The sequence below is a fragment of the Lucilia cuprina genome, chromosome 2 (assembly GCF_022045245.1).
Source record: "Lucilia cuprina isolate Lc7/37 chromosome 2, ASM2204524v1, whole genome shotgun sequence".
Lineage (NCBI taxonomy): Eukaryota > Metazoa > Arthropoda > Insecta > Diptera > Calliphoridae > Lucilia > Lucilia cuprina.
Genome location: NC_060950.1, coordinates 52,570,824 through 52,585,045, shown reverse-complemented (window position 1 = coordinate 52,585,045; position 14,222 = coordinate 52,570,824). Strand labels below are relative to the sequence as shown.

At 31.4% G+C, this 14,222-nt stretch overlaps 1 protein-coding gene across 2 annotated transcripts; it reads right to left on the bottom strand.

Moving 5' to 3' along the window:
* Positions 1-4,628: 4,628 nt before the first annotated feature.
* LOC111676606 lies at positions 4,629-14,136 on the bottom strand. 2 transcript variants are annotated; one of them, XM_023437566.2, is made up of 7 exons: positions 13,715-14,136; positions 7,871-7,976; positions 6,955-7,099; positions 6,602-6,869; positions 5,999-6,538; positions 5,720-5,932; positions 4,629-5,651 (listed from the first exon to the last, which is right to left on the bottom strand). In XM_023437566.2, the coding sequence occupies exons 1-7, from the start codon at positions 13,868-13,870 to the stop codon at positions 5,427-5,429; spliced, it is 1,653 nt and encodes a 550-aa protein (XP_023293334.2). In that variant the 5' UTR covers positions 13,871-14,136; the 3' UTR covers positions 4,629-5,426. The 2 variants fall into 2 exon arrangements, with proteins under 2 accessions (XP_023293334.2, XP_023293335.1); XM_023437567.2 differs by lacking the exon at positions 6,955-7,099 and having other exon boundaries at positions 6,602-6,900.
* Between the last annotated feature and the right edge of the window lie 86 nt (positions 14,137-14,222).

Sequence of the window (14,222 nt, the reverse complement as noted above, 5' to 3'; positions counted from 1 at the left end):
TTCAATTATTATTTGACCATGACACAATACTTTGTTTACTGTTGGTGTTAGTTCCCTCCATGGATACAGAGATACAAGTAATTTAGAAATTTCAGATGTATATTCCCCAAATCGATTTCCATTAATTTTATGTTTACTATTCAGTGCCATTAAAATAGTGTTAACTCTTCGAAGCAACTCCTTGTCGATTCCAGTTATTTTTGAAGTAATTTCAAAATCACGAAAAACCTTCTCGCCGTATTACCGTCATTTGTACTACCGCAACTTGGAAGTGGTTTGACGATGTTTAATCCCATCTGAACTTTAAATTCTTCTTGGATTCTGCTTTTTTCCGCAGCTCTCAGTTCTTTCAATTCTTCATTATTTTTTGTTGATTTAGTAAGATTCTCTGGCACACTTCTATATTTGAGGTCGTATGCTATGTGTAAAAAGTAATCCAAAAATCGTATTCTGGCATGAAGTGGTGAAATTCCGAAAGACAGGACTTCTTCATTAATACTTCTGCTTTGTCTATATTTGAGAATTGCGACTTTTTCTCATTACATATTGAGCATCTCCAGAAAGAAGAAGTTTCTGTTATGGTATTGCTGACCTTTCCATCAATCATTGTTAAGCTTAGCTGATATGATACGTTAATAGAGAATTCCTTTATTTTTATGCAAATGGGCTCCAGTGCATTTATTTCATCTTTTAAATATTCCACTAAATCTTTTGTTGTTTTCTTTGACTCCTTTATATATTCAAATCCAATGGGTCTACAAAAATTTTTTGAACCCGGAGTTGTATTGATCCATATATCTTCAAATGAATTTCCGATGCTTGACGATGATGGATTAAGGGAATATGAACGAATTCGTAATGGCACTAATGATGACATAAATACACTTTTGTAGTCTGCTAATGTCCGACTTCTTGTTTGTTTTCTGGAAGTGCTGATAAACCGTCACATCCCCACTTACACATTAAGACAACATCACAGTTATGAATTTTCCTTAGTTGGTCTTCTGAAAAGTCTGACACAATTCTTGATGCTGTGTTTTCGAGCAAAGATGATATATCAATACAAGTTTCCACATCAACAGCAATAGGTAATGGTAGGATAGTTTGATTTTTTTCCTGGATCGCCTTGTATGATGGTAATATATTGTGTCCTTTTTCATGCAGAGCTTTCCTTAACATTTGGTACTTATTTCGACTGAGACCCAGTTCCAACATAAGCGCTATTGCTTCCTCTTCAGTAAAATTTGATTGTGATGTTGGAGTTGGTATACTTTCCACAATTCGCTTAAGTCGTTTTGGTGATGCATTAGGAAGAATAGTTGCAATATGTACGGCATCCATAGGTTGGTTTTCCTTTTTCAGCATTTCGTTAAATGTATCAGCAATTTCCTCATTTGAGATTGAAAAGTTTTTGTGTGACCCTCTTTTTTTGACCTTGAACATAAGTCTTCGTATGACTTGCAAGGCGCTGCTGCTGATGTGTTGTAAGTTGAGATTTCCGTAGTAGTTTCCATCCAACTACATAATTTTAATCGAAATTTCTTTTGATTTCCATCCACAGACTTACTTTTTACATCAAAAAGTTTTCAATTTTTGATATGCCTGTTTTGTCTTTTTCTACTATATGTAGTTTTTATATAATTTGAAATGTCTTCAATTCTTTCTGGCCCTTTTGAAGATACACTCCATAAAACGGAACACAACTCTTCGTACTTTAATGTAATCTTTATTGTAGATTTATTAAATATGGTACTTAAAATCTGAGAAGTTTACTTATATACCAATTCTTGTCATTTCCGATACAGGTATTCCAAAGTAAAAAATTACGAACTGTCTACCTATTAACATTTAGGACTATATTACTATAACCTTTAATTCAGTCATTGATATTTCTTTTTAGTGAATGAATCGAAATTATCATTACCTGTATATTTTTACCTACATGATCATAAACGAAACAGAACGAAATGATCTGTCGAAAAAATTTAGGTAAAAAATAGTTATAAATTTCTGAATATTTAAGCATAATAGGACCCTTCAATTATAAGGATAAGCAAACAAATAGAAAATAGGTAAATATAAAATTTAAACATGTTCTGTCATATTTAATACTAAAATATGAAAAATATGAAATTAAAGGATACAGGTTTAAATGAACATATTTTTGAATGTAATTGAGATATTGGCTTGAAATTTTTTGTAAAGGGTCGAGAATTTCCATATCTAACTAAAAAAAGATATTAAGGGATAAATATGGACTAAATTGTTGTAGCTATCTGCGACCCTATTAAAATTTTGATATAAATCATACTTTTAGAAATTTAACAAATATGTAATATATGACAAAATCTTTATTTATGAACAAAACTCAATGAAATCTTCAACGCTTGTTAAATTTGTCATTTCAAATAAGAAAATGCAAAAAAATGAAAAGGTCAAAGGCCAAAAATAGGAACGAAAATCCCAAAAATGGGATTTTTTACATTTTTGCCCATAGGGTCCACATTTCTTTCAGGGCTGGGAAAATACTTTTGGAGTAAATAGAAAACATATTGAGGTTTCCAAAACTGCTTTCAATTTTCTGATCCCAGCTTTGGGATTTTAGAACATGTCGCCCAAAGTTGAAGTTTTGATAAAAAATAGGTCATATTCGGAAGGACACAGTGGCAACATTTTCAAAAAATAGGACAAGTTTTTTACGCCAAAGCGTTCTGCGTAAAGATACCTTTTAGAAAATTATAAAATTGTTATATGTTCTTAAAGAAAATTTTATTTTATTAATAAAAGAGTTAAGACACATTTTGGGCACAAAAACGGCAAATTAAAAAACGTATATTTTTGGATCTGTAAATGATATTGATATAAAATTTTTTGTATATTATTGGAAATTTTGTTGTCTAACTAACAAGAAAAAATTGAGTCCATTTGGTCCAAAATTACGCTCGGTATTCAAAAAAAGGCGGACCAAGGTATGGTAAACTTTGTATCACTAAATTTTAAATGCCTATAACTCGGGTATTGTAAGAGATAAGTAGTATGTCCAAGCATATTTTTTCAAGATTTCGTCAAGCGCTTTCAGAAAATATAATCTTGTTTGTATTTGGGTGAAAAACAAAAAAATGGCACGAGTTTAAAAATTTTACATGTCGTAGGTACCCTACTTTGAGCCGCCACAGCTCCGTCCCTGGGGCATCTGCCGGGTTCATCTTCAAAACTTAAACTCAAATACTCCTTTTATCCCGATCGGATCAGCCGTTTAGAAATGCCAGATTTATTTCCAAAAAATTTCCATTCTGCCCCACTGTGTACCGGTGCAGACAAAGTTAAGTACTTAGGTATAATCATTGACGGAAATTAAAATGAACACGCCACATTGATGATAGTATCAACAAGGCATATCGGAGCTGGGCGATATGTAGGAAGACTATAGACATAATATGGAGTCTTTATAAAAGTGTAATTAGAGTCAATAATCTGGTGGACTTCTTTGGACAAAAAGTGTAATATCAAACTGCCACATCGACTTCAGCGTATATGCTCGAGGGAGTTAACTTGATGAACGCATAACCATTAGACGCAACGACAACTAAATTAAAAATATGGTTAAGAGAATCCCAAAAGGAATCTTGAAATTATGAATCGGTGGGCAGTATCACAAAGATCCTATGGGGTGTAAGAGATGAGATGTAGACGAGGAATCTCCATAAAATAAGCAAGTCTGAGGTTAGTATGATGGTACGTATTCTGACTGTACACACAGGACTACACATGAGGAACATGTGGAGAGGACAATAAAACTCAGGAGCACATTCTTTGCCACTGTCAGTCATTCGTAGGAAAATATCTTGAGAATAATGTTATTCCGGAAATAACATTCCCCACTAACACTGATTAGAAAATTCTTTGAATTATTAAATAATAATTCAGTGAATTGTTTTTTCATGAAAAGTAGCGCACAACAGGCCCAATGTGTAATTCTTCGGATTAAATGTAGGAAACATACTCCTATCAACCAAACCTAAAAACAAATCAACATCATCACGATTAAACCTCCTGTGTACATCCTGCGAAATACACGCTCGTTTGAGTGAGTTATTAACTTTTAAGTCATTTTACAAAGGGGACCTTGTATGAAGGCTAGGGTCAAATTGGGCCCGATTATTAGAAGACGCAGCAATTTCATTTTAACTTAGATAAAACTAAGTTGTAGAGATACAAGCCCATTTAAAGTAAATACAGGCTTCAGCGGTTGTAAGGTGAAATAATAGACCAATTTAAACTATTTTCATAGACTTTGTCACGGAAAGATTATGGGACAATTATTTATAAAGGTATTAATGAATACACAGACTCACAGTTAAACTACAATATATATAGCATATATATAGCAACTTATTCCGAGCCGATTTCGGTGTTACAAACATAAGAAAACAAGTCCAGTTCCCTGAATAGGTTCTGATGACTGAGTTTAATATAACACATATGAAAGTGGGGGGTTTATTTTTTTCTCTTGAAACTTATCGAAATGTTAATCTTAGATTTTCAACCAAGATATATTCTCCAAAACTTTATTTTTTTTTTGTTTCCTTTAACGATTTATATTGCCAAGTGTATAAAGAAACCTTAGATTTATATCTTTGAAAATCACTTTATTTTTAAAAAATATTTTTTGTTGTTTTATTTATTTTTTTTGACTAGTATTAGATATTAATAAATTGGGGATTAGTAGTTTTTTTAAATATTTCTTTGTGATGTTAAAATTTTTTCGTTTTATAATATCTTGTGAGAAAAAAGTATTTTTGAGCTCAAAAATGCCTCTTAAAATTCTATATATATTAGAGCTTGAATTGTTGTAAGTTTTCACAGACGATCTAACGATCTAATGTTCTCTAAAATATTTAACATACATACTATGAATATGTTAGTCAATATACATATGTATGTATCCATGTATATATGTATATACTATATTGTAGATGTATTATAAATAATTAGATACTACAAATATAAATTAAATTAAAATACGAAATACGAATATAGTAATAATAATATTAAAATAGTAAAATTTAATTGTATAGAGATAGTATTGTATGATCATGATCAAAAAAATATTTTGTTTATTTTTATTGTTAGTAGAAATAAAATTAAATAAATAATAAAAAGAAATATGTATGTATTAATAACTTAATGTATTTATAATGTACTGTAGGATGTCTATGAGGGATCATTGCTCCAACAAAACATTTGCATCTTTTTTAAATGCAATAAATGTATGTATATGTATGTATGTATGTAAGTATGTATGTTTCTAAGTTTAATATAATTTTTAGGTAATTTTTTTATAACAAACAAAAATAAAAGTTTTAATTTTTCAAAACAATTGCATTTTCAGGTCCAACAAATGGAACAACTATATGTTGAAAATCTCACTTGTTCGAGGGATAGTAGTAGAGCACCGTATTGCCTGGTAATTGCCAATGTGATGCCTGCAATTCAATGAGTTGCAAAAGAGTACGACGTATAGCGGGTGCCGAGTCGCTGGCATTCAAAAAGGCATCCCGTACCATGGACAAAAGTAATTCCAACTGTTGTGGCAATTGCATTTCAAGATCTTGACCAATACAGGTCAGTACATAGAAGAGACATTCAATCTGTAAACAAAATTTTTATTTGCATTTTAATAGTTTAATGTAAGTTTTATTTAACAAAGTGAACTTACCTCAGATAAGGATCTGACTGGAGGTTTTACACAGTCTTCACAACATTTCGACAAAAGAGTAAGTAGAACTAATGGTGGTGGTGCTCCTTCGCATTGGGTACGCAATTGCAATTGACGCCGCTTTAGTTGACAAAACATTTCGGTAAGAAATGCCATGAAAGCGGTAAAACGAGCTCTAGATGGTGATTTCATTCCTTGGATTGTGAATAAAAGCTAAGAATAGAAAATTATTATTTTGAGTTTGTTTAATTAAAAAAATATTAAAATATTTGCACCCACCTTTTCTCTCTCTTGATACCACTGACGACAGGTGTTCAACAATGCCTCCAAGAATGTCTCCTTTTGCTCTTTGGCTATAATGTTAAGGCAAAGTCTCGATATTGGTAGAGCATAACGACGTCCCTCCACAGCACGTTTAATGAAATGTGAAGTCAATTCCATTAGACTACGTGAATTCAATTTATTAGGATCTTCGAGAGCCGTATCAATAAGAGATTGTATTTCGGGAGTAAATTGACCGATATCGGTGACCTCATTGCCAAGACCCAACCCAAGCCCAGCAATACCACGTGTCAAAGCATCAGCTGAAGAGAGTGATTTTGAACGTTGTAATGGCGCTATATTCATATATGGATCCATAGGCCCATTTCCCATTTGGTTGTTGGACATAATGTATGGATTCATAACGTTCATTTGCTGGTGTTGCTGATAGTTTTGGTTAAGATTGTTGTTCATTTGCACCATATTCATTTGACCCTTATTGTGATGATGTTTCTGGGGCTCTGGGGCAAATTTTACACGATTTGTTGTGGCAGCTTGCTGAAAGTTTAATATTTTGTCAAATTAGGAAAATTACTCTTGACCTAGTAAAATTCCACTTACATGTAAAATATTTCCACTTGAAGGTGAATTTATCAATGGCACCTGCTGCGAGACACCCATATGACCCATTTGCATGGGATGTGAGTGAGTCACAAGTATGGGACGATGTCCACCAGCCATATGATGCTGTTTATTCATATTTCCTAATGGCATACTACCCAAAGAGAGACCAGCTTGTCGACGATTCATCATTGCATTATTTGTTGCCACATATTGCATTTGTGGCTGTATTCCAGTGGGAGAATTGAGCGGAAAGACCATGGATGAACTGGAAGAATGTTGTAGATTGTAGTTTAATTCTGGAAATGAAAATTAAATGTTTCTAAATTATTTGTACAACCACAAAACATTACCGACTATCAATTGCATCTGATGGTGCTGCCGATTGGACAAGTGAGTGTGGAGGAGGTGGTGTAGTAGATCTTGTATTTGTAGTGGCTGCATAATTAAATTCCTGAGCGTTAACATTTAGGTTATTACCATTTTCATAACGGGCATCTTTTTTTTAGTATAATTTAAAAGTTGCCACATTATTGTCCCCATAAAGGACGCAATCAATTCATTACACAACACAAACATACAACAACAATTTTGAAATATCCAGTAATGCGTGTTTTTGTAAAGAAAATAAAGTAAATGGATTTGAGTGAAAAGAGAGACATAAAAAGTTGAAAAAACAGGAAGTGGGTATTTAGAAAGGCTTCGCTCCAAACTTTAAGCATTATTATATCAAAAGCATTAAGGTTATAAAGATTGGATCAATCAAATCGTAATCAGCTGACGTTCAAAAAATCCCAAAATTATAAAATGTAACCTTCTTTGCAGAAAGTGGATTTGAAATATGTTCGTCGATATTGCTCATTACCATTATTTCAAAGGTCGGTCGGTAAGTGTTTCAAATCATGGCACGGGTATAGGAAGGTTAAATATAAATAACAGATTACGATAAGATTTGCGGTTAATATAAAGCCTTAAAAGTTATGGAACGTGTTTCTACAAACTTATAAAAATTATAAAAAAAAACACAAAAGTTGGACGTAAACAACTAAAATGGTATAAACTATTATGGACCTACATTATACTACATATACTGCGTAAAATCAAATATTTAAATGGCAAAATTGTACAGGCAGTGTAATTACAATATTATAAATTTAATAAAAAGTAAACTTCAAAGTTTCTTATAATGACTTGAAGCAATCTTATTTCTAACTTGTCGCAATTTTACAGCAAAAATCATTACATACATATATCAATTGTTTTACTCACTTGGTGGTCTATAAATGTCCATTGTGGGTTTGCCACGCAATTGCACAGTCTGAGTATTACCACCGGTCTGTAGATTGAAAGCCAAGCTACGTCTTTTGTTGATATTCTATAAAGAAAGAATGAATATTATTATTACAAGATAAATTTATCGCTTATTTTTTATAATTGATCGAAAATCAAACCCTTCAATTTTCTAGAGTACTCAGCAAAAACTAACTTCCAAAGAAGCGAAAAAGTAGAATTTACTACATGTAAGTACTGAAAAAGGCCTGAAAATTTATAATTTTAACACAGGCTTGTCATAGGAGAGATGTCCTTTTTATTTGATTCCAAATTCACTACATCTGGAGTCATTCTCAGGAAGTAATTTTTTAATGATGTTTTTTCGGATGTAATTAAAAAGTGAAAAAACTTCCAAAGAAGCCAAACAGAAGTAGAATTTATTCTATGGAAGTACTGAAAAAGACCTGGAGAAGTGATGATTTTAACACAGGCTTGTTATAAGAGGGATGACCTTTTTATTTGATTCCTAATTCACTACATCTAAAATTATTCTCAGAAAGTATTTTTTATTTTTTTGAAGTTATAAAGAAGTGAAATTGTAGTTTTATAGAATACGATGCATTTATCAATAAAATAAAATTGGTTTATTCAAAAAATATACCTTCCATTAAAAATAGGACTGAATGTAAGAGCTACCAAGATACTTATATTACTAGATAAGCCAGTGTAAGGAATTTTATAGGGATCTTGATAGGGTGTTGCTCAATTAGGGCCTTATTCAGTAAGTAAGATTGCAGGATATACATATGTAGATGCTGAGGAATTAGAGGCGATTGAGTATATAAGCTACCATTTTCCTAGAATACAACTCAACTCTCGCAGTCTATTTGGATTTATCAGAGGAATGAGTAATTTTTTCAACTGGGTTTTATAGGAAGACTCAGATTCTCTTGCGATATTTTCTTTATGGCATCGATTATCTTAAAAATCTATGGAAATAGATCTGTACAATCGGAAAGGCGTATTTAACGGTTCAGTACAAATGGAATCGCCATTACTCTGGCTAATTACGATTAAAAAACTAAAATGGAATCTTAATCGGAAAATAACATTAAACTCTATGAGCTTAGGTATTGGGTATACGGGGAGAAATAACAGCTACGATGACCAATGCTGTATATTTTCCAATCGAAATGTATAAGAAATATTTGGAGGTTTTTGCAAACGAGGGACTCTTATCTCTAGAGAATTAACCAATGGTGGAAAAACATATTTATGTAAATAATTCTCATCATGACAAAACAATTGGAATGGTTTTAAAAAATATCAAATACCACTCTTTCAAATACCAGAGTCAAATTATATGATATTGATTCCAGATATAAAGTAATGGTCAAATGGAAAATTCGAGCATTTGTAGTCAATCGCTACATGAACGCCATTAAGGTGTGAGATAGAGGAATGCGGGGATATACATTTAAAATTTGAAAACTTGATTGAAGTCCGTATTTAATGTGTAAATGTCAAAGAGATCTTGAAGAAGTTAACCTGGTACATGCAAAACCCTTGGGGACGAAAAGAGCAGAATTCGATGCATGTGTAAGGGAATCCCACTCAACCTCTTGGAATAATTAAACGTTGGGTAAAACCGCAATAATCTTATGGTGTAAGCCAGAGGAGAACGTAAAGTGAAACAGTTTAGGAGCAAAGTTACACCAGAACATTGATAAGGAAATTTTAAGAAGTTAGTACAGGAGACTATTTCAGTCAATAAAAAAAACTTCACGTAAAGAAGCATATAACTGGGCTAGAGGCGGCCTACGTTTACATCTCTATGATATAGTGTTTATAGCATATATTTTCCATACAGAAGTATGTATGTTAACGATTTGGCAGTAATTGATCACTATGATATAATTCAGTAAATTTCCAGCCAAAAATCTTTAAATTATGAGTAATCTAGATAATGTAGTTATATAATACATTACCTGGTAATAAGTGGTCGTTATCAATAACATCCCAGCAATAATAATTGATGTCATACTTTACAAACTACATCTTAATCACATCTAATTACATACTTTTTACTTTCATAAACTAAATATTTAATTACAAATGAAAACCCAGTTAAAAGTAAGAAAATAGATGTAGAAAGATCATTACAAATAACATATTTGAAATACATTAAGGTTTGGTGAAAAACCTATGAATTCAACATTAGTGTGTCATTGGAGGGATGTTGTTAATTTTTGGCAACACTGAACTATATCTAATCTTAGTTATAGAAGAAGTAAAAATCCGATATTTGGATGTCAAAAATAAAACACATTCTCTTAAAGACACTCTTATGAAAATTTCACTGGTTTTTCACCAAATCTTGATTTATTTTAAATGTGTTATTTGTAATGACTTTTTTACATCTCTTTTCTTACTTTTAACTGGGTTTTCATATGTAAGGAAATATTTGGTTTATAAAAGTGAAAAGTATATAATCGCATTTTTAGATGTGATTAAGATGTAGTTTGTAAAGTATGACATCAATTATTTTTTGCTAAATTCCCAGCAAAATCTTTACTTACCCGGTAAGTAGGCAAGTAATATTTTGAGAAAAGTTTAAGTAGTTACTTTTTGGGTGAATAACTACTTATTTTTGTTCGACGATGACCAAAAAATAACTTGTTACAAATCTCATTAACCGATTTCTCAGGATAAAAAACTAGTAATTTTATCATTCTATCTGGAATGATTTCCACACAAATGTATATACATATCAAGATTTTTTGAAAAAATTTCCAAAATCGACTAAAGTTAATAATAATAACTTTAGTCGATTTTGTCGTTATTGATAACGACAACTCATTTCCAAGTAGTGTATGAAATAACTACATTACCTACAATACTCATTACCAAAATTTGAAAATATTTTATTGGGTTGTTAATGGACCACTGAGTAAGCGGAAAGACTAACAAATACAAAAAAATAATTCTAGAGGTAGGTTAAAGCCCGGGAAAATCGGGTAAGCACATTAGTAACCAGAACAAAAATAATCAGTTATTCACCTCAAAAGTAAGTACTTGCACATTGCTTCAATATTACTTGTCTGCCAGACAAGGGTTATAATTTGTATTGATCTATTTCTTTTTTGTTTTTGGAATGATGATATTTTAAAAAAGGGCGTTTTGGGAATATTTGGGTCAAAACATCTAGTTTTTTTATAAAACGTTACATACATACGTTTGACAATTACATTAATAATACAAATATAGTGAATCAAGTGACAACATCTTAAAAGGTCTTTAACGATCACTTCAATATGTTACAAACAAAATGACAAAATTAATAAATATATTAATGTGTACTATGTATTATAATTGAGGTCATATCTATTTATTTGGATTATTGCCAATTTTATTTTCACACAAAATCTTTAATATTTGCGGGAAAAAAAATTTAAAAGGGAAATTTTGTTATCCATTCAAATATTATTTCTATTTTGTCGTTTTTTTTTTGTTTTGTTTACACTACTAATGAGAATTGGAACAATTTGTTTTTCTTTTTTTTTAAGAGAAAATATATAAAGTTTTAGTTTTGTGTTACTGTTTATTTAAGATTTATTTTATTACAATTTATTTACAGAGTGAAATGAAAGGCTTTTAAATATATTATTTATCTTTTTCATATAAAGTATATATATTCTGGATCCTTATAGATATCGGTGTCGAGTCAGCCATGTCCGTCTGTCTATGTGTATGAATGTCGAGAGTTTTACGCGAGTTCCTGGCATGATGCCCTACTCCACGGTGGTCTTTTTCATCCACTGTGTAGACTTAAGAACGGTCTAATATCGCCCCTTTATCCTCTATGAAGAACTAAGGTGGCAATTTTTACACATTGGATTTGACCGGTCCATGCTCAAGCACTTTGCTGAAGTACTAGAGCTATCTAATCTCTGACCATTGGATGGCCTCTGTTTATTCGGCAACAGCACCTAGAGACGTAACAGATGGACCGAAGTATGAATCCATCAAATAAGCCGAAGACATTGTTCTAACTCTTAGGGACACACTGTGGTAATTCTGATATAAACAGAGTATACTCTGAACATAAATGGACAAGGAATGAAAATTCAATGATATCACTTGTATATGATACCTTTCATCCATCATCATTCAACCCAGCACATAACTCACATTCATCCCGTACCATATACAATTAATACCAACTCATTTCAAACGCTTAGTCCCACAGTCACTCCTCTGTGGGGTATCTGTTGTTTCGACAACAGCACCGAACTTATTCCGAAATATTGACTTTACCTTATATTAGTATTTAAATTTGCCACCGCGAATTTGGGTTTAAACCGCAGCCACTACGTGGATCCCGAAGGAACCTCAACCAACTGACCAGACAGTACCAGATTGTGCGGTGCTCTGGTTTGACCTCTTTTCAATCTATGAAAGGACTAAGCCAAATAGTAGACTGTAAACAGTTTTTAGTCCCGGCCAGACTAGAGGTATTGGCCACCTTTTTATACCCCACAAAGGTAACATGCCCCCGGGGAGAGCCTGTGTGTATATTGAAATCAGTTTTTAGAAGACCCCAGATATCTGCGAGATCCGAACATTCAATAATGCTATTAGAAATACGATCGAATAGAACGCTATTTAAAATCAGTCCAATCGGTCCATAAATAATGAAGATATGAGTAAAAATCCGAGACCACATTTGAAAATTTCATTAAAAATTTAGATTTTTTATTCATGCCCAAACATCAATAAAAAACCTAGAACCCAGAAAAAGGGTAAAAGGGGACTTTTTGGTACCTTTTCGTGCTACAAAAGGTACTTTTTAACTTTTCTATAATATTAAACCTAGAAACATGAAATTTAGAATGTAAGGCCCTGACTAGATGAGAACCTACAAAAAGGGTCTTTTTAGTACTTTTTCGTTGTACAAAAGGTACTCTTTGACTTTTCTATAATATTAAACCTAGAAACATGAAATTAAGCATGTAAGGCCTTGACTAGATGAGAACCTACAAAAAGGGACATTTTGGTACTTGTTTGTTCTGCAAAAGGTACTTTTTGAATTTTCTATAATATTGAACCTAGAAACATGAAATTAAGTTTGTAGAGTCCGGATTAGGCGAGAACACATAAAAGGGGACTTTTAAGTACTTTTTTGTTCTACAAAAGGTACTTTTTGAAATTTCTATTTAATTGAACATAGAAACATGAAATTTATAACGTAGAGCCTGGATTAAGTGGGAACCCATTGAAGGGGACTTTTTGGTACTTTTTCGTTCTTCATAAGGTACTTTTTGAAATTTCTATAATATTGAACCTAGAAACATGAAATTAATTATGTAGAGCCTGGATTAAGTGCGAACCCATGAAAGGGGACTTTTTGGTACCTTACCATTTTGCAATTGGTAGGATATATGGTGAAGGGTATATAAGATTCATCACAGCCGAATATAGAACTCTTACTTGTTCAATTTAAAATTGTAGAATTTTTTTGTGGTACTTTTTCTAGGAATTATTGTTATTTACCGTTATATTATACATATATGAACATATGTATGTATGTGTATTTGAAGTAGTCATACGAAGTATAATAACCTTGGTTGACTTACAAGTTCGATTTGATTTTACCGCATCGAAATATTTATCTCAAAATCCAATAAATAATTCCAATATTATTCTATAAATTATTTTTTACTTTAACAATTTTCAATGAAATTTTAAAATTTTCTAAAAATTTATTTGATTCCCAATTCATAGTTTTTAATAAAATGTTCGCAACAATATAATTAAATTATTATTAAATTATTTAATTACCTGATGATTGGAAGTGCGCACAAAACTTCTTTCTCTTGTTATGCTGGCGGGTACAATAACCTGCTGTTGTGTTTGAAATTCTGGAGATTTACGAATTTTTCGTACATCATTTTGATTGTTGTTCATCTGTTGGGTTTGTTCTACTTTGTCAGCCATGTTTGTTTTTTGATATTATTTATTATTATTTTTTAATATAACTTTTAAAATTTTATTTTTATTTGTTTTCTTTATATTTTACCAAAAATTTTCTTAGATTTATTATTCTTTGGTGTAAATTAGATGAAAAAATTGATGCTAAAATGTTTTTATTTTGAATAATATTCAAATTTGTCCTTTATTTGTATTTAATTTTTTTTTAACTTCAGCTGTATAATAAGTAGTAGTAGTATTTGTTGTTTGTGTAAATTAATAATTTCAAATATCACATTCAATGTTTCATTATAAAACTAAAAACAAATAGTTTTAAATATTCTCTTTTTGTTTATATTTCTTTTTTTCTTTTGTTTAT